At 36.9% G+C, this 21665-nt stretch overlaps 1 protein-coding gene across 1 annotated transcript in view; it reads right to left on the bottom strand.

Moving 5' to 3' along the window:
* The window catches only part of zc3h3 (zinc finger CCCH-type containing 3), a 294882-nt gene that overhangs the window by 258775 nt on the left and 14442 nt on the right, over window positions 1-21665 (bottom strand). Inside the window, exons 2-3 of the mRNA XM_028804240.2 lie at window positions 19283-20948; window positions 16193-16386 (exon numbers count right to left, since the gene is read on the bottom strand). Coding sequence (XP_028660073.1) covers window positions 16193-16386; window positions 19283-20948 — 1860 coding nt within the window. The remainder of the gene's footprint in view (window positions 1-16192; window positions 16387-19282; window positions 20949-21665) is intronic.

The following is a 21665-nucleotide window of genomic DNA, read 5'->3' as shown; positions in this document are numbered from 1 at the left end:
TGAACTCAATTTAAGGGGCTTAACAGATAAGTAAATAATGCAGGTTCTCAAATTTAGTTTTTATGAAACATATACAGCTGCCAAATGAGCAGGTCGATTGTCAAGTTCCACATCAGTATAAAGGAGAAGCGTGCCCTATGCATGCGTAATTAAGCATGTGGAGAATGAAAACAAACCTTGAAAGAGCCCGACACCACACCAAACCCCCCACCCCCACAAAAAAACATGAGACTCTATGAAATAATAACGATAGATTTATTACTATTTACAAGACATTTTTACCTTTTTGATAGGAAAAAAAAAGTGCAAATCATCAGGACAGTTTGGAGAGCCTTCAGCACAACTTCAAAGCGTAGAACGAGCCAGCAGCTTCAATCATGACATACCACTGAGTTTTCTGCCTTTAACTCTTTTAGGGCTTTTCTTTTTCCTTTTCTCTCAGGGCTAAATATTTTTCCAAAAAGCTCAGTTTTCTGAAATGCACTCAACGCAATAGCTTCTCACATAAATCAGGCGGTGATCAGCATGAGCTCAAGCACGTGCAGAAGGAACTCAGAGTCCAGCTCAGGGCGGTGAAGGAGCAGTACAGGAGAAAGCTGGAGCAGAAGTTGCAGAATAACAGCATGAAGGAAGTGTGGGATGGGATGAAGATCATCACTGGCTGCAGCTCGAAGCAGGGTGCCACCATCGAGAGAGACGTGAAGAGAGCAAACCAAATGAACAACTTCTTTAACAGGTTTGACCACCCTAACCCATTCTTACCTCGGAGTACTACACCCTCCACCCATCCTTCTGCTGATAATAGCATAGGAGAGACATCCCCACCCACAATTACAGCAGCGCAGGTGAGCAGAGAGCTGAGGAGACTCCGTGCCAGCAAAGCAGCGGGCCCAGATGGAGTATCGCCACGACTGCTGAAGGTCTGTGCGCTGGAGCTGGGGAGTCCTCTACAGCGCATCTTCAACCTGAGCCTGGAACAGGGGAGAGTCCCGAGGCTTTGGAAAAATTTTTGTATCACGTCTTAGTGAGCTGAACGACTTCCGGCCTGTCTCTCTGACATCACATGTGAAGACGACCATGGAGCAGCGGCTGCTGCTTCACCACCTGAGGCCACAGGTACGCCACACCCTCGACCCTCTGCAGTTCGCATACCAGGAGAAGGTGGGGGTGGAGGATGCCATCATCTATATGCTACACCGATCACTCTCCCACTTGGACAGAGGCAGTGGTGCGGTAAGAATTATGTTTCTAGACTTCTCTAGCACCTTCAACACCATCCAACCTCTGCTCCTTAGGGACAAGCTGACAGAGATGGAAGTAGATTCATACCTAGTGACATGGATCATGGACTCTCTTAAAGACAGACCTCAGTATGTGCGTCTCGGGAACTGCAGGTCTGACATTGTGGTCAGCAACACAGGAGCGCCGCAGGGGACTGTACCTTCACCGGTCCTGTTCAGCCTATATACATCGGACTTCCAATACAACTCGGAGTCCTGCCACGTGCAAAAGTTCGCTGACGACACTGCTATCGTGGGCTGCATCAGGAGTGGGCAGGAGGAGGAGTATAGGAACCTCATCAAGGACTTTGTTAAATGGTGCGACTCAAACCACCTACACCTGAACACCAGCAAAACCAAGGAGCTGGTGGTGGATTTTAGGAGGCCCAGGCCCCTCCTGGACCCCGTGATCATCAGAGGTGACTGTGTGCAGAGGTTACAGACCTGGGAGTGCAACTGGATGATAAATTGGACTGGACTGCCAATACTGGTTCGCTGTGCAAGAGAGGACAGAGCCGGCTATACTTCCTTAGAAGACTGGCGTCCTTCAACATCTACAATAAGATGCTGCAGATGTTCTATCAGACCGTTGTGGAGAGTACCCTCTTCTATGCAGTGGTGTGCTGGGGACGCAGCATAAAGAAGGACGCCTCACACCTGTACAAACTGGTGAGGAAGGCAGGCTCTATTGTAGGCATGGAGCTGGACAGTCTGACATCCGTGGCAGAGCGACGGGCGCTCAGCAGGCTCCTATCAATTATGGAGAATCCACTGCATCCACTAAACAGTGTCATCTCCAGGCAGAGGAGCAGCTTCAGCGACAGACTGCTGTCACTGTCCTGCTCCACTGACAGACTGAGGAGATCATTCCTTCCCCCAAACTATGCGACTCTTCATTTCCACCCGGGGGAGGGGGTTTGGGGGGGGGGGGGTCTTAAACGTTAACATTATTCAAAGTTATTGTCCGTTTTTACCTGCATTTTTATTACTCTAATTTAATATTGTTTTTTTTGTATCAGTATGCTGCTGCTGGAGTATGTGAATTTCCCCTTGGGATTAATAAAGTATCTATCTATCCATCTATCTATCTAACATAAAACGATCTACATATTTTTTCTGACTGTTGACTATGATTTTGACATTTCCACTTTGTTTTGATGAAATATATGTTTGCATATCTCTTACTATGTTCTTCTTCTTTGATCTCATGGAGGCACGGTGGTGCAGTTGTTGGTATTGCTGCACACAGCTTGGGTCACCTTTTTGGCCACAACACGGTCTAGTATACTGTAGTTGGCAGACGTTTCCCTAGCCTTCAGGGACACTTTAAAGATGGTTGCACCATTATAATCCAGGCAAATCTGGTTCAATTAGTCATTCCCATTGACTTCAATGCATTTCGCAGAGTTCGGCAATATTTGCAAACACTTTGGTGATTTCTCTGAACTTAAGGCAAACAGTTCGCTTATCACTATCTTTTCTGAAAATTACATATTGTGGAAATATTATATTAGGAAGCCTGAATCACCATATGAATTAAACTGCAGGCCAAGTGCACTGTCTCATACCTAGTCACGTGGTCAAGAACGTATGTTGTACATTGCATGTTCCACATATTGCTCCGCCTTTTGTCCTTCCAGCTGTTTTCCCTTCCCTAGTTCAATAGTTTCAAGTTCAGTTCTACAGCAACCATGCAGCTGCTGGTTTTTATTCCAAATAGTTTCAGAATTAGAGCATCATTCTTACTTTAAATTGATTTCATTGATTAGTGACTGGTCATTTTTACTTAGTTATTCTAAGAAATTCTGAAATTTTGTATTTTTTGTCAAAGCTTTAAATGCTTGAGTTTCTTTTGCCATTTTCTTTTTCATTCACACTTTACTATAGAATTTGCTTCCTTAATTGTATCCAAATGCTGACAACACAAAATGCTAAAGGAAAGCAATTACTTCTGTGCCACATTCACATTACTTAGAAATGAGAATAACAAGTGAATATGCAGTTGGGCTAGTTAGCTAAACAATGGGATCAATTAAAAGTAAGAATGACACACTGATTGACTGGAATTAAAGCCTGCAGCCAGGGGTGGGTCCTACCACGGAAAATAAAACCATGTGACAACAATTATTATGATTTAAAACTGAACACACTGTGTGAAATATAAAGAAGAATGAAACAAATAAATCAATTTGTCCTGAATGGTATTACAGTACTTTTTTCCAGTACTACTGCTTCTTTAAATATTGTAAATCCTGAAGTTAAAATTAAAATTATTTTTCAAATTAGAAGTGCATGTTAAGAAACACTGCTTTAATTAGTGCACAAAACATTTTACCAGGTTTGAGTATAATCAAAGTACAGAACAACATACGCCAAAGACAAAATGCACAATGAACAAAATAACTATAGTTAAACTTTTAATTAAAACATAAAATTAAAGTATAAAACCTATTTATTGTAATTTAATACATTCATAATTATTTGACTTGATTTCTCAGAAAAAAATATATATTAATATTTTTTATTGGGACAGTGCTTGTATGTGTGTGCATTTGTATTAGTATCATTTACCATGTTATAGTAAATGTAAGAACAGGAAAAAAAATCAAACATTATTAAAATCATTTAATTAAAATTTGAAGGTCTTACTGTTGGCTGGTTACTTTTTAGCTAAATGAAAAATTCTCTATTCAAACACACTCACCGGCCACTTTATTGAGTACATACAGCTTTTCAACTGCTTGTTAACACAAGTATCTAATCAGCCAACCACATGACAGTTAACCAGTGCATTTAGACATGTAGACATTGTCAAGACAAACTGCTGAAGTTCAAACCGGGCATCAGAATAGGAAATAAAGGGGATTTAAATGACTTTGAACATGGCATGGTTGTTGGTGCCAGACAGGTTGATCTGAGTATTTCAGAAACTGCTCATCTACTGGGATTTTCATGCACAACCATCTCTAGGGTTTACACAGAATGGCCAGAAAAAAGGGAAAATATCCAGTGAGTGACAGTTATCTGGGTGTAAATGCCTTGTTGATGCCAGAGGTCAGAGGGGAATGGACAAGCTGACAGAAAGGGAACAGTAACTCAAATAACTACTCGTTACAACCAAGGTATGCAGAAGAGCATCTCTGAATGTACAACACATTGAACCTTGAAGCAGGTGGGTTACAGTATCAGGAGACCACACCGGTTGCCACTCCCATGAGCTAAGAACAGGCAACTGAGGCTACAATTTGCAAGGGCTCACCAAAATTGGACAACAGAAGACTGGAAAAACACTGCTTGGTCTGATGAGTCTTGATTTCTGCTGTACCATTCAGATGGCAGGGTCAGAATTTATCAACAACATGAAAGCATGGATCCATCCTGGTTATCCCGATTCAGGTTACTAGTGGTAGTGGTGGTGTAATAGTGTGGGCGATATTTTTCTCTGCACACTTCATGCCCCTTAGTACCAGCTAAGCATTGTTTAAATGCCACAGTCTACCCGAGTATTACTGCTGACCATGTCCATCCCTTTACAACCACAGTGTACCTATCTTCTGATGGCTACTTCCAGCAGGAAAATGTGCCATGTCACAAAGCTCAAATCATCTCAAACTGGTCTCTTGAACAAGACAATGAGTTCACTGTACTCAAATGGCCACCACAGTCACCAGATCTAAATCCAGCAGAGCACCTTTGGGATGTGGTGGAACGAGAGATTCGCATCATGGATGTGAAGCTGACAAATCTGCAGCAATTGCCTGATGCTATCATGTCAATTATGGACCAAAATCCCTGAGCAATATTTCCAGCACCCTGAAGGCAAAAGAGGATCCAATCTGGTAATGGCAAAGTGTACCTAATAAAGTGGCTGCTGAGTGTTCACATACACATATGTAAATACATATATACTAAAAACCTTTACATTATATACTGCACAATGGATTCAGAAATAATTCAGACACCTCAATTTTTTTACATTTTGTTATGTTTCAGACTTATGCTAAAATAACTGAAAATTTTTTTCCCCCTATCAAGTAACACTCAATGCCCCAGACAGACAAAGCAAATATGGATTTTACACATTTTTGGATATTCATTCAAAATACAGACTGAAATACAAGCATTCAGACCCTTTGCTATGATATTTGAAATCTGACTCCGGTACACCCCATTCTATTGATCATCACTGTATCACTTTGCACAATAGAAAAATGTGGAAAAAGTGAATGGGTCTGAATAATATCCGAATCCAGTGTGTGTGTGTGTGTGTGTGTGTGTGTGTGTGTCTGTCTATTTGACAGAAATAAAATTACTTTGTGAGCAGAGAACAAAGAGATGAGAGACTGGCTGCTCACTGTGGAACAGAACCTCTGCCAGTGGGTGAAACCTAAGAGAAAGTGTGTCTAGAAATTACACTTTAGCAGCAAAGGTATGTTTAAACAACCTAAGTAACACAGCTGAAACATTGAAAAAGTAACAGAATTAACTAATATGGTTTTTAAACAATGTGACTCAAACTACACTGAAAACACTGGCACTGGCAATCGGAAGGTTGCCGGTTCAAATCCTGTAAATGCCAAAAGGGATTCTGCTCTGTTGGGCCCTTCAGCAAGGCCCTTAACCTGCAATTGCTGAGCACTTTTAGTAGTGAGAAAAGCGCTATATAAATGCAAACAATTATTATTAATTATTAATTGATTATACACAAGAATCAAGAACAGTATTACTGTATATAACGCCACTATCCCACTAATAGTTCTAGTGGACTCTTTACTGAATGCAGAAGACAATTCACAAGCCATGGATCCATTACACTAATAACTGCTCACTAATGTTTATGTACTCTGTAATTTAAGTTGCAGATAACCAATGTGCAAGATATGTGTCTGTATAAAATAAATAAACAGCAAATGAGAAATTAAGATGCAAAATGCAGGAAGAAATCGATTTTCTTATTTTATTCGGTCATTTTTTTTCTTTACTCTCATCTTTAATACGCTCAAGACCCAATCATTAGTAATTCAATTTGCACTTTATTAGCTGCCTTTATCTGCAGAGAAATACACAGGCAGCTCTGACCTCCTTTCCTCGAATAAATGTTTAAAATCTTTTTGTGATTAATTTTGCCTGTTAAAGTGGTGGAGGGGGGAGGATAAGAATAAAAAAGAAAGAGTGGGAATGAACCATCGCTTAGCTACAACAATGTAAAAGGTTTAATGTTGATTGTGATAGAATTTCTAATGCATGGGCAAAATACATTGACTAAAGCAATTACTTTGTGATAGAGTCTCGAGAGGACAGGGGAAGGGTGACTGGTTGTAAAGTAGAGACAGCTTCAATCAGACAATATTCTACAGTTATTTAAAACAATCCAATTTGCAAGGGATAATTATATATTAGCTCCTTTTATCATCTGTTTGAAATGAATACTAGATTCTGATACTGGCTTAGTGCTGTCAGCCCACAGCTGCAAATTACTTGGTATCTGTTCTTGTTCTCATCTGCCCTGAATTGGGCAATAAATTAACAGAAGAGTTGCATTCTGAGGGAAATGCTGCACCCTGCTGGAAGACTAAAACAATTTCCAAAGAAAGGGTGTATTTTTGGAAAAACTTGATTAAAACTCCAAGTAAAGCACTAAAACAGAACATGTGATAATTGTTCATTCAACATATTAGTCAAATTATGATCTTCAAAGCACAAAATATCTAGTATTAAAATGATAAAAATTAAAATCAGTTTTTAACAAAAAAACAATTATTTCTATCAACATCATCTCAACTGGTATGACAGACGCTCTACCCCAATCTTTTACTGTTAAGCACTTTTATGGCCCCAAAATGGATACTGACCTTTTAAAACATTTTTGCTGTAAAATCATAAAATAGCTTCTAATACATTAAAATTTTCCTTATTAAAATATGACAATTATTTTTTAGTCTTTAAAACTTTTAAAATACCATACACATTTCTGCACTCCAATATTCATTGTGAGTTGCAATTCTTTAATTAAGCTTAACTTGACACATATTACTTGTCATGTGTAATTAACAATATAATAAAATATAGCCAAAAGATTCTGCAAAAATGTAATGTACATTCCAACCTGTTTACATGAGCACCAAAAATGTTTCATTCAATGAAGTGACAAAGGAATGGAGTACGGGTAGTATTTAGTAGCAAGATGGGGTTAGGGAATGGACAAAGCCTTTTGTGCTGCACTCAACTCTGCAATGAGTTTACTTCCAAACATTACAACAAAGACATATGCTCTCTAATACAAAGTACTACGCAGAGATCCATATTAACCTCAACATTTCTCACCCCTCCTACAATATTTGTAATTTGTGACATCAATTTGTTTTCTTTCGAGTTCCTACGATATCAATTGAGTACGCCTTGTACTGTAAAACGTTTTAAACTCCACAAACCATTTAGAAAATAATTCAGAAATGAAAAACTATACGATGTGGTACAAGGAAGTAGATACTCAAGGAGCACCCAAAGGCAGGTTGTACCTCTGTTCAAAATACATTACTAACAGAAAACATATTTTTAGAATTTTTTTCTGTAATATTTTGTCAAATACCCAGTATTAACTGAAAAGAGGTCAATAAAAAAGTGAAATAAAACTCTGTGGTAATTTATTTTTCTGTTTATTCAGTATTACAGATATTATAATTAATCATTCCTCAATTAGAATTTACAATAAGAGTTTAACTATATAATAGGCAGAATAATGCAGTTTAACTCCCAGGTGCACCACAAAGACTGAATTGCTTAGCTGGATTGCAAAGACCAGATACAGATTTATAGTGGATCATGTTTACTTAAATGGAAAATTTATGGCAGTATTACAACTACATGCAAGATTATTTTACATCCAGCAGCAGAAAAGACATCTTCACAAAAATTATGTGCAGTAAACAGTTAGGTTTGGGAAAAGTTCAAGGAAAAAGGTGAAAGGGTCATGTAGATATCACACTGATGTGACATAGCATATCTTTAATGCATTACCACATACAAAACAAGCATCAAAAAAGTTTGTGAGTTCAAACAACAGCAAAGTCCCATATTGGTAACACTACTAAAGATCAACTGTAATCAGCAGCAGTCAGATAATGACACACAGATGGAGTGTACAGTGATAAAACAGCTTATCCATCAACCTGGTAGGCAGCAAAGGTTTTCAATAGCTACTAAATTATTACCAGCCTCAGTGCAACATTCCATCTAGGCCAGTGGTCTCAAACTCCAGTCCTGGAGAGCCGCAGGTTTTCATTCTAACCCTATTCTTAAATGGTGACCAGTTTTTGCTGCTAATTAACTCCATTTCCTTTTATTTTAATTGACTTGATTTTTAAGATATGTTTCCCTGATCATTCCCCTGAATTGCTTCATTTCTTTCCTTAAATGGCACCCAAACAGAAATGAAATGTGACTTGAGCAAGCCAACAGAAGACCAACTAAGTCAAGACCTTCAACTCCAACCAGTTGCTTAATCAGGTGCAGAGTCTTGTCATTAATTAAATCCATTCTTTAATTCCGTGGCTTGTTGCTTCTCTCATTGTGTAATAGCAGACATTTCTAAAACTGATAATTTTCTCTTTTCTGACACCACTGGTCAAATGCTTTAGGGACCTGAGTAAAACCGCATTCCTGAAACCTTCATCTTTCTTTATTTTCAGAAATTGTATGATGGACACAGATTTCTGGTCATGTTTTGGTACATTTTGTATCTTATTATTGCTAGGCTACTAATTAAGGAAAAAGAAACAATTAAGGAGTCAGAGTCTTCAAGAGCAAGTCAATTAAAATTAATTCAAAAGAAGTTGAATGGCAGAAAAAACAGGTCACTAATTAAGAAAAGGTTTAGCATGAAAACCTGCAGCCACTGCGGCTCTCCAGGACCAGAGTTTCAGATCACTGATCTAGGCACTGACACCAGCCATACAGACTATAAACTAACAACCACAGCCTGCAATTATATAGATGCAGACTATCAGGAAAAACAGACACAAATGAATGTGTGTGTTCATGAAAACATATGAAACACTGCAGTCACTAATTCCTTCATACACATGAACTGGGTATGTTCAGCTCATTAAATGCAAAACTGATTCATCCAATGATGTATTTAACATTTTTATCTCAACAGCATCATTGACACTGGCAAAACAAGTCTGGTAACTGTAGTACTACTGCAACCATGGGACTGGAGGTAAAACAAACACAGATCCAATTGTCAAAGCATAAATCGATTCAGTTATGCAAAGCCAGATTAAACTCAATCTGTGGCATGTTCCAAAATGAAAAAAACAATGATGAACAGTAATGGCACTTTTGCTTTACCACACAGCGATCAAACTGCAAAAAGCCTTACTTACTCAGGTTGAATACTGGCAGATAATGCAGCAGATTACACCTGTTTTATGAACTCTGAAATATGCAACAACGTCTCTCCATTTAAAACATTTACCCAGTTATGCTTTTTCTCCTTCAGACATACCTAAAGCCACAGAACAGTACAGTAGGCAAGAGGCATATAAGTCTAAAGTTTGTGAGTTGTTGGTAAAACATATTCAGGTGGTCAGCCTAAGCTGATTATTGACCAAAACCCTGAATAAATGAGATACAGAAATAATTTACTGATTTTTTTTTAAACCCACTTGTTACTTTTCCGATTGACAACTTTATGAAAACATAACCTTACTTTTTGCATCATGCCACAAACATGTTGGTCTTGTTTTGCCATTGGTGAGACTACCCACAAATATGAACTTGCACAAAATGATAAAGCAGAGTATAACCATTACAACTGAGAGTACAGAGAATAAAACCAGAATGAGGTCATCTGCTGCATGACAGTCAAAAAATATTTAATGAGGAAATGATGCTGTTATTAAAGATGCAATGAAGTTGCACTTGGGTGATCACTGTTGCTCCTCTGAAACTGAGGCAGACACTGAGGTGGACAACAACTTAAAAATATTTTAAAATCTCTGAATTTAACTTATCTTCACTTGAGGAAAATAAACAGAGTAAGATTTCCAAGGCTGGCAAAACTGGTAAAGCGCTACCCAAGCATATAAAGGCCATCACAGACCAGATAGAAAGTTGACAGCCTATATGTGTAGATGATTCCAAAGCAAATGGATAAGCTCCTATTCCAAACAGAAACACATAACATCATTTTCGGAAATGCAAAATTGACGTATTTTAAATTAACTTTAAAATAAACATCAATTCATCATACATCAATGATGTAGAAATTAAACCTTTCCTGACAAAATCATTTTTACAATATTTTCAGCATTATTAACATGGCTTTGTGTTACCTTTTCACAGTTTTACAACTTACAAAAACTCATTAATATTAGCATCCACTTCAACGATAAAATAATGTCATTTATAAAAACAGACATAATTCTCCGTCTTGTGATGGATGGTTTAAACTGTGTCACATTAAAATGTCAAATGAAAGTTAGAGTCTGCTGATTGCCTAAAGTTATTAAGCAGAACCCCTAGTTTAGTTAAAAATTTTCAGAACATCAGCTTATTTAATCCATTTCACAATCTATATAAGAAATACTGGAAATAGATAGAAATGGCATGGTGGTGTAGTGGTAGCTCTGCAGCCTCACAGTAAAGAGACTGGGGCTTGCATCCTGGATACTTCATAGTGACCTAAATCGGTCATCAGAGCAGAATTTTTAAAACATACCAGCAGGTGAAAGTTATTTTGGTACAATAAAGAGGACTTAAAAAGTGTAGCGTGAATAACAGCTGTTCTAAAAGAAAGACACTGTAGTATCATATACTTGTACTTTGAACATGGTATTGCAGTAATATGCTCAGTACCAAAAGCACAACTCTATTGAAGAAGAAAAAAGAAAAATTACTGGATACTGTGGAAGTAATTACACCAGTGAGAAAAATCTATGTAAAAATATTGTTCTCCTTGTAGTATTAAGTGGTTGTTCTGAAACTAAAACATCACAATCAAAGTCAACATCTGTTGGTCAAGAACGATACCACAGGTTTCAAAAATTGCTTTCTGTTGTTATGTAGGGCTTGCAATGAATGATTTTTTTATTTGCTTTAACTATTAGCTGGCTAATAATTTTGTAAATATCAGGAGTGGCTTTTAATTAGTTGAATATTAATAATTTAAAGTCTTTCCATGCAAACTATGAATAATTTGGAAAATCAGTTACATATTGTGCTTTTTGTAAATCAGGCTAATTGGCAAATAAATATTAGTGTGGTGTGGATATACATGTGAATATGCTTTGCAAAAAACCTTCACCCTATTCAGGACTGGTTCCCACCTTGTGCCCAGTCCAAATGGCATAGACTTTGCCCAATATGCCAGGTGATCATAGAATGAAAAATGTAATTTCTAAAAGAAGATAACAGACTGGATTTTAGGTTAAGCTTATAATAATGTGTATTTGTTTGAATTCTAATACATGTATATAATTATTGTGTAGCTTGTTATATTGCCAGTAAAGATTATCACCTGTCACATTATTGCCAAATTCAATATTTCAGTTAAGAACTTAAGCACTGTTAGATTGTATTGAGGCTCTCCAGGTTGCACCCAGCCTTTCCATAATTCATTATCATCTAAACAACGTAACCAGATGGTCTTGACTTTTTTTTTAGGAAAAATTAATCAACTAGACACACTATGAATGAACTCGTGTAACATAGGATTTCATCCATTAGAATGTAATGAAACCATTTCATTTAATAATATGCAACTAAATAATTCACATAAGCATATCTCTAAACATGCACAAACTCTGTAAGGTACAAGGAATAAAGCCATACACTTTGCTCAGTAGCTCATGTTCTGAATTCCTTTTGAAGTGAGCCCATCCTTGAAAATTTAAAATGTCTCTCAATTGAATGTAAAGCAGAACAAGAGATATTGGTGGATATTCACAACTGAACAACCCTTTGACACTTGAAGTGTCAGCAAATTTATAAAGCTCTCTTCAAGTGTAAGAAAATGAGACAAAGTTTTTTTGTTTAAATGGTATTACAAACTAATGTAAAGGGATGGGTGAAATAACAGAAATACACAATACATTAATATTAATAAGAAACAAGGCCATCCATTACCCCCAAAAAAAGCATCAAATCTTTCAGTCACACAAGTCCTGAACTATGTGTAGTAAGATATTACACCATTCTTTAAGTAGAAGAGCTCAGTTCATTTAAGGGATGAAAGAGGTGGAAATCTAACAAAGTTTAGATATGCTGGTGACTGGAAGGCATTTAAGCCCATTCTATTATTGAATTCATTCTTGCATTACCTTAGCAGTATGTATGATGTATGATAAACCTGGACTATGGGAATATCGTGATGAAACAATATTTGAGTGCAATAAAATTGTCTCATATTCTTTGTCTGTTACACTATCATACAGAGCATCATCAGAGCTAAAGGCTTACACAAGATGGCTGCCTATTATCATTACATATCTCCCACTACCTTAAACACATGGCAACAAAAACATTGTGGACTGAACGCATCCTTTAGTTTTGGCTCTGAGTTTATGGAAGACTATGAAATACAGTTTTTGTTGAGACTGTAGGTAGGTATTATAATTAGAGCAAGTTTGCAAAAATGATTGTAGTGTCCATCTATCCCTAATTATGAGCTTTGAGTAACTATATGTTGCTCAAATGTATATGTTGTGGTTATTTTTGTGACTATACTTATTGATAAATGAAACCATTGTGCAGTTTTGTAAATAATGCACATACAATTCAGAAACTGACTTTTTGGCCTCTCTTGGTAGGGTTAGGTGATGTGTAAAATTATCTGTTTGATCATTTGTCCTCATAAACATCATATGACAGTGTTGCCAGGGTGGGACATCAGCATTTTAATTGTGCAAGTCAATAGGTGGTTCTTGTAACTTTCAATTTGACCACTGGGTGTCATCATTGTTACTAGGAAATTCACTGTAGCAAGGAACAAAAAAATAAAAAATAAAAAAAATAAAACTAATTTAATATAGAAAAGGACAGATGGATAAATTGGTTGCTAGGAAGCAATCAACCTCTCTGATTTGGCAATGCTTTGGCTTTAAAGCAAATGAGAATTGTGAGCAAAAATATTTAACAAATGTTATTTACTGCCAAAGCAGGACAACTGTTGTTGTGAAAGATTCATAAATGACAAACCTGCATAGTTATGTTTGTGTACACCATCCAGCTAAATAAGCAAGTTTTAGGCAATGCTGTTAGCACAAGCAATAAAGGCTCATCACACCAATCACTAATTATTGGTGGTTTTGGATTTGGCAAAAGCTCAAGATATTATCAGGGCCATGCAAGATATGCAATATGCACTATAGCTGTTTCACATTATTTATATGAATAAATGTTAATAAATAATTTTTCCTTTACACTCTCTCTCTCTCTCTAAATTGTCAGTTTAAAGTAAAATAAACATTTTTTTCTGCTAAGCCACATGTATCAAACTTCAACTCCTCCCAAAACAGCAAACTTATCCATGCAAAAAATGATCAGTTATAGCTTGGAGTAAAGTTAGATATTACCCGTTTCATTTGTAATAATCCATGTCAGATTTTTTTGGGGGTATTGATGGTAGGGATGTGAATCATTTAGATTTTATTGATTCCAATTCTGCTTATCAATTATGGTTCTTACCAATTCTCAGTTCTGATTCTAACATGGTTTAAAAAAATAGTCAAAATGTTTAAATAAAAAAAAAAAAGAAAAAACTGTCTTTAAACCATTTCAGGAGTTCAACTTAAAAGTTCTTTAACAGTAGTAAAATTAAGTAAGGAAATAAATGGGGTGGGGGTAGACTTGACCCTAGTCTTGTAAAAATTTGACTTGCTTGTATGGAATGTTGTTTGATTTTAATAAATTCAATACAATGTAAAAAAAGTTCTACAATAAAGATTACTTGATGCATAAAACAAAAAAGGGTATTTCATGATAAAATAATTAAAAAATAAGTTACCATTTCTTCAACCTAAATATCACAAACACACAAAGTAAAAAAATGTGTGTGCATGCAACAATAGTCAAACAGTCTTGTTAAGAAAAAAATCGTATCAGCCTAATCTGTTAGTATGTGTGACACTCTAGGTATATGTACGTCTCTAGCAATGGAGAAAACCCTCTCACTAGTGGCAGAGGAGGCCCACACAGATAAATCCTAAAATGTCAGCTCTGATAGTAAAGGATATATAGCTCTTTTGGCCATGCTACAGCCAATTTTCTTAAGTTACCTTGGAGGGCTGTTTATTCCAGTGTGTGTGTGTGTGTGTGTGTGTGTGTGTGTGTGTGTGTGTGTGTGTGTGTCTCCAATTTTAATTTTCAGACACTGGTTTAAAGGCAGCTTGTAAAATACACACAATTTAAAGAAAGAGAAGAAGAGAAGTATATCTTAAAGTGTCACAACGCAACCACAAATTGCCGGCATTGTGACACTTATTTGATTTCTTTTAAGATGCAGTTTAAAGTCAGGGAATTGCGTACCAGCCACATCTTCAACTCCTGCATATGCTTGCAGAGCTTTCATCTCTTTGCTGAAAGCCGCAGTGCAAATGTAACACACATTGTCATCCTATATATGCATTCAAACTTAACAAAACATAAACAATGAAAAAAGGAAAAGAAATTTCAAAGTAATGAAATAGGGCACAATTATAAAATAGTGTTTAAAAATGACAGAAAATTCTTGCAAAAAGCAAGAGAGATTGCTTACCAAATAAATAGGTGCATTAAATTAGTACATTAAAAATCTGAATTTCAGGAATTAATCATTTTATATGGAATACGTATACTTCTGCTCAGAATTTCAAGCCCTCATGTATTATTTAAAATGTACACCACTTTGTACTATTGCACAACTCTATTCCAATGTACAGTATGTGTTTATGTGAATGCTTTAACTGAACATTAACTCTTGGTCAATTCATAAGGCTGGACATAAACGTAGCCTCTTTTAACACTAGCGATTTGAATTAACAAATGGAACACCTCCTGTTATAAACACAGCAGACACACAGGTAACTCATGCACAAGCAGAAAAGGCACCTAAATCTTTACTGAACCGTGAATGCAGTATCACTGCTTGTTGCCATAGTTAAATCATATGCATGCACGATTACATAAGTTTTAGAAAATGTTTCAAAAAAACATAATAATCATGATAACAAAAGTATGAAGTAGTGCAATAACCTTCAGGAATTTAACCATGGCTAAAAGTAAAAACTGGTAACTGTCCAATCCCTAACAGTTATATTAAATAACTTTACCTGAGTCACTGTCTCCAGTCTTTATTATATTTTGACATAAATCAAGACATAAATCTTGAAATAAGGCTGGTAGGTTTGATTTAAGAATAAAGACCATTAATATTCTGAAACTAAAGATGTATTTAATAAAGCTACATTTTTAAACAGCAAAGAACAGTTTGTGAAGAGTGTTTAGAAAATGAAAAGTAGTACTTACACTGTATTTACTATATTACACTATGACTTGTAATGAAAAGAAAGAAAATGTCAAGATATCATATCAAAGTAATCTACAGCAAAAGCTGAAAAGTATGTTTCTCTATGACAGTGGCCTAAACTAGGATTTCAAAATCCTCCAACTGATTTAACATGAGCATAAATGTTCTCATTAACTTTGATTTGAGTAGGAGCAGTTTCTGTTTACAATATTCTCCAGTGTTTCTCAAGAAGAGTGAACAAGAAATCTGCTGAGAAAGAACTCACAAAATAAACCAAAAAAAGACAATCACAGAACATTTCCACCACATTCTCCATGGCACATATTCAACACAGTAATATCTGCAGGGTAGCTACTTAGCAGTAACATATCTTAACATCATAATTCATAAAGCAGTTTCCTACCTGATTTTGTATTATAATAATTCACCACTGTAGAAAGGCGACGCAGCTTGTGCCTGCCAATAGGCACTAGGACTCTGGCAGGAGATTTCTTCACTAGAGGAGAGACCTTAACTGGAAACAGGCCATGTCTTTGCTGCGAGAACTTAGTTTTCGGTGTCAGAAAAACATTATGGTTGTTCTTATCAGCCTGCGAACTGAACATTTTTTATTATAAATATGTAACAGTATAAAAAAACATAATTTACACACATCCTGTAAAAAGAAATATTGACAGTATAAAAGGATAAAAAAAATACTGATTATAATGGTTACTGTTGATACAGGTGCTTTAAACAAGCTACCTAATCATGGGGTGTAAAAATGTTTACACAACTTGTGCAGTTTGCTCAGTTTATATGTCATAAATAATAAAATAAATTTCTTATTCAATGATTGTTGCCTGGGCATACATTTCTCCGTTTTTTGTAGTTGATCTGGACTAGATGATTGCTGTTTATGCACGGATACATAAAACCATACGACTGAAAGAATGTGTACATTCTCACACAACTGATTACATACACTTCTCTGCCTTAAAATGTTTTCAAATTTTTTAGAAACTACTACTGTACTAAAGGTGTTGTACCGTGTTAGCCATTATGAATGTAGCGAGAAGTCAAGGAAATGGACACCTTTGATTGGCTAACTAAACAGATTACAATATGCAAGCTTTACATCTTGCTGAAAAAGGGGCCTGAGTTGCCCCTTCTGCAGTTGAAGTGCAGACTTTCAGCTTTAATTCAGTGGGGTGAACAAAACGATTGCATAAAAATGTGAGGCAAATAAAGCATTTTTTTAACACAATCCCTTCATTTCAGGGGCTTCAATGTTACCTTTTTCAGAAATGTGCTGAAATTTTCTGGCAAATACAGTACAAGGGAAAAACGAAAAAGTTTTGATTCTGATCTATTAAGAGATACACCACTAGGACATCAATCAAAACTCACTATCCAAACGATGACTAGGGACAGAAGCGACCAAGAGGTCAACGATCATATTGAAAGTCTATACAGTTCATTGACTTTTAGAGCTTTCACCCATGGACAATACAATGTACCACAAGCACAAAGGTGCTTCATTCAGCTGTACAAAGAACTCTGTGCAACACTGACCTGAGTTGGACTACGGGGAAGAAAAAAAAACTGATTTTACTCAAAAGGCATCAATTTATGGTACATCTGGAGCTGGGCATAAAATAATGGTTTAAACCAGCCAAACTCTGAGAAATGAAACTGTGAAAAGAGGAGGTCCACACTCCAGAGTAATATTTCTTGAAGCAAGGCACCAATGTCAACTTAATCTAAAAGGTAGAGCCCATGCATTATGATATTCAAAAATAAATTCCCACTCTGGTTCTTAGCAAATCAAGAAGTATTTCACCCTAAATGCCTGAAGGTATTGGCTTGCAATCCTAAAGCCAAGCCTGGACGTTGTGTATATCAATGAGTGACCAAAATATTGTCAAAATGAACTTTGGGATGTTACAAAGTGCACAGTGGTGGGAAGCCAGATGAGTGAAAGGGAAATATGAGGCAAATTCAGACAAGGTGTACACAGTAGAACAGTGCACCACCACACCATAGTCTGCTAAATCTTCCTGAAGGTCTTTTACAGTCAAACAGGTTTTTATTTCAAGCAATCCAATGAGCAGTTCTTTCCGTAAGTTTCTAAGTCTTCCAGACATCAGCTTGACTGCCACCATTCCTGTTAACTGCTATTTCTTAACAACATTAAGAACTGAGGAAACAGCTACCAGAAAATGCTTTGCTATCTTCTTGTAGCCTTCTCCTGCTTTATCAATTATTTTATTTTTCAGTAATCTTGGCAGCCATTTAAAAGGTGCCCATGGCTGCTGAATGTTGGAACCAGGTTTGAGGAGTCGTAGAATTTATACAGCTTTGCAATCTGCATCACCTGGGGTTTCCTAACAATGCTATAGCTTATAGCCCTAACAAGTAAGCCCGCGATTCTCTAGAGAATCGTAAATCCAAGAATGGCAATCAGTTTCTGTTCCGTCCGATATTTGGATGGCATATGACATATCATGGAGGGTGGGTGCGTCTGGGGAAATGTCATTTAATTAAATAAGCATATCTGTACTAAGGCGGTTTCGTTTTGTGAAGACGTGATTGTGTTGCCTTTGCTGGCACCGACTGCCGGCAGAGTGGAGCACAGCAAGTTTAGGTGTGGGCGGTCGCGTCCGGGCGGCGGTAGAACCTGGCGTGCACGCTTTACCTCATGTTTAGTTCACAGGTCGTGAAGTGGGCACCACCTACTGACTCTGGGAAGCCGCTGCGTTTGACTCTGGGGCACCGTGGCGCATTTATACTACAGCGGATTCTTTGTGTGGGCGCCTTCGTTCATTGTTGTTGCGTTCGTTCATTGTGTCTATCCATACGGGCTCGTTTTGTATTTCCGTTAGTTGAGCTCTTTCATTGTGGAGCCGTGATCTGTTTGCTTCTGGTGTGTCTGAAGTGGGCGCCACCTACTGACTGTGGGAAGCCGCTGCGTTTGAGCGCAGTGCGCATGCGTTTCGGTGCGTCCGTGCATAAATTAAAACTGTGGTAGATGAGATAATGAAAGTCCGAGGCCTTGGTAAAAGTTATCCAAGACCTCAAATATTTCAGGTTGCCCAAATATTTGCATGGTGCCCTTTTCTTATTCTCACTGTACAAAACAAAAACAAACTAATCTTGCATAAAATATTGAAAAGAAATCTGTTATCTTTAACTTTATGCCTTTTGATAATCAGTTCATCTTTTGTTCACTTAACTATTCACAGTAACAGACATTTTAGCAAGGGTGCCCAAACCTTTGCATGCCAATGTATATTACATGAAAATGGTTCTACTACAAAAAGGGAGTTATGTAAAATGAAAACCAAGTTATTTCTCGTAAAATGCAAAATAAGCAAAATACTATGGCAATGGCTTTGATGAACAGGAATGGCATTGTAGATTATCATTCTTTTTTATTTCACTATAAACATTAACAATTAAAAATCACAACAAAATGTTCACATAACCTAATGACATTGATATTGTTACCAACCTTGAACAAGACTTCCTTCTAATAATCTTCATTCTGCTCTTGACTTTGTAGACCGAAGGTGAAGAATATACAGATACGTGAGTCAGACTTTCTCTTTTCTTGTCCTTCTTCCAACTATACACTGAATTAGCAACTGAAGAAGATGGGCTTGAAACAGCAGCCTTCCACTGGTACTTGCTTCTTGACACTAAAGGCTCAGGTGGTGTGGCTAACTTTTTAGGCTTAGCACCAAAAAATGAGTAAGACTTAAGTTTATTTCCTGGGCTTTTCATTGAACCTCCATTCTCAATATATTTTGGAGAAAAACTTTTCTTTGCTGGTTTGTTGGATCGAGGAGATGCACATGTCCAGGTATATTTGGCTTTTGTAGATTTAAAAGAACACAAGGGCGATAGCTGCAAGGAGCTTACTTTCTTTAGGCCTTTAGGAGAACACACTGCTCTTCTCTTAAAGGGACTAACATTCATCATTAGCTGAGGACGATGAGCCACCAAATCAGCTTTAATGTCTGACTGTAAAGTACAAACCCCACCTGCAACAGCTGTAGTTTGCTCAGGTTTAGGTGTTTTCACCCAAGTATATCTTGACTTCTTCACATTTAAAGCACTCTGTAAAACATTTTGAGAAACACAAGGAAATTCAAGCTGCCTACTATCTATTTTGCGCTTAATTTTCTGTTTTGACAAAGGATCAAGACTATAACTAGCAAGACCATAAGATTTTTTTGAATGTAAAACTGAAACTGGGGCAACTTGTTCTGTTTTCTGTGCTGCTTTACCAACAAGCTGTAGCTTATTCTCCAAAATGGGTTGAAGGTTGGACCTTTGTTGCTCAGTTGGTGGGGACCCCATTAAGGATAAAGAACATGTTTTGCTGTGCAAGGATGGGGTTAGCTTGGCACTTTGTGTTATAATATGCCCTTTTGGCTTAACATTGGCATTTTCTTCTTCAGTCACTTTCCTTTTTATATTCAAAGTCACGGAGTCAGCACAAGTACTGGAGACATTTGATGTTAACAAAGATCTTGACACAGTTTGTGATCTTTCTTGCTCTGCAACAAAAAGACAATGAACCTTGTCCTTTGAAAGAAGAACAGATCGCTGAGGGATTAATGTCTTATTAACATTTGGAATTAAACCTGTGCAAGCAGTGATGCAGTTCGTGGTATCAGATCCCTTATGTTTTTGCAAACCGGTGAACTGGCTCAAGTTCTGCCCCAGAATAAAGTCTGAGTATTTTCCAGAGATTGGTGTAGTATATGTACTACTAGTGCTAGCATTACCCATTTCTGAAAATGAGGGTGAAAGCTCTACAAATTTTCCAGAGGCAGCTTTCTGCTGGAACCTGCTTATTTGACGGGAAGCATTTGGTTTGGCAGACTGAACATCATGTTGCAGCAGTCCACTAGTGCTTGAAACTGTGGCAGTGGATGAGGAAAGAGCACCAGTGCTTCTTATCAATTTCAGCTGCTGATTATTCAGAGAGTACTTATTTTTCCATTGGGTTGCTGGTCGCACACAATGAGGGTTTACCCGAGAGCCTCTGAAGCCAGAAGAAGCATGTAAACCTGGGACAGAACTTTCTCTCAGCATGTGCCTTGAGCCAATATTGGAAAAGGAAGAAGATGGTGCATTCCCATGAACATTTTTGTGATTGCTGATGAGGTCTGGACAGCAAATAAAATAAAAACATAAAAGAAAAGCTTAATTCAAAAGAATATTTAGCTAAAAGTTTCAAATACACTTGACTCAACTTAATAATTATCATTACAGTATAGCTCACAACAATAAAGCAACAAAGTACAACAAATAAACAGAGAAATCAGTTTTATTTTCAGTTTTCCTATACTGTCACAGTAAGCTTGATTTGTGCCATAATCTGAAGTGTTGGCTTTTTGTAATTTTGAACCATAAAATATCAGTCAGTAAGAATAACATATTTGCACTTTTTAAATAACTGCCCAGAAGACTAGTAAGAACAGCAAAACAGTGACAATGCTGGGGCAAAAAAAAGAAATGTAAACACTGCACAGGTTTAAAACCAACTGTTCCCATGACTCAGGTGGACATTTTGATACTTTTACACAGCAGATGTACAGCATTATTGTGATGTTCAACTTTAGAATATGTGAAAAAAGAAGATCAAAAACTCTCACAAGAAAATCTGGACTATTGCTGATGAAGCATATTTTAAGATGCCACTTTCAGAATTATACAGTTAAACAAACAAAAGCGAGAGAAATGGAAAGTGGTATGCAGGAGTAAGTGCACAAAGTTTCAAAATCACATTTTTTTTGTTTTTCTTTTTCCTTTTGGGCAGTGGATAAAGTGCTATCAAAACTCATATTGCTTAAAATTCTTACTATGTTAAACAAACTAATTCT

Source organism: Erpetoichthys calabaricus, chromosome 6 (assembly GCF_900747795.2).
Source record: "Erpetoichthys calabaricus chromosome 6, fErpCal1.3, whole genome shotgun sequence".
In the NCBI taxonomy this organism is placed as follows: Eukaryota; Metazoa; Chordata; class Cladistia; order Polypteriformes; family Polypteridae; genus Erpetoichthys; species Erpetoichthys calabaricus.
This window is presented reverse-complemented; position numbering and strand designations above follow the sequence as displayed.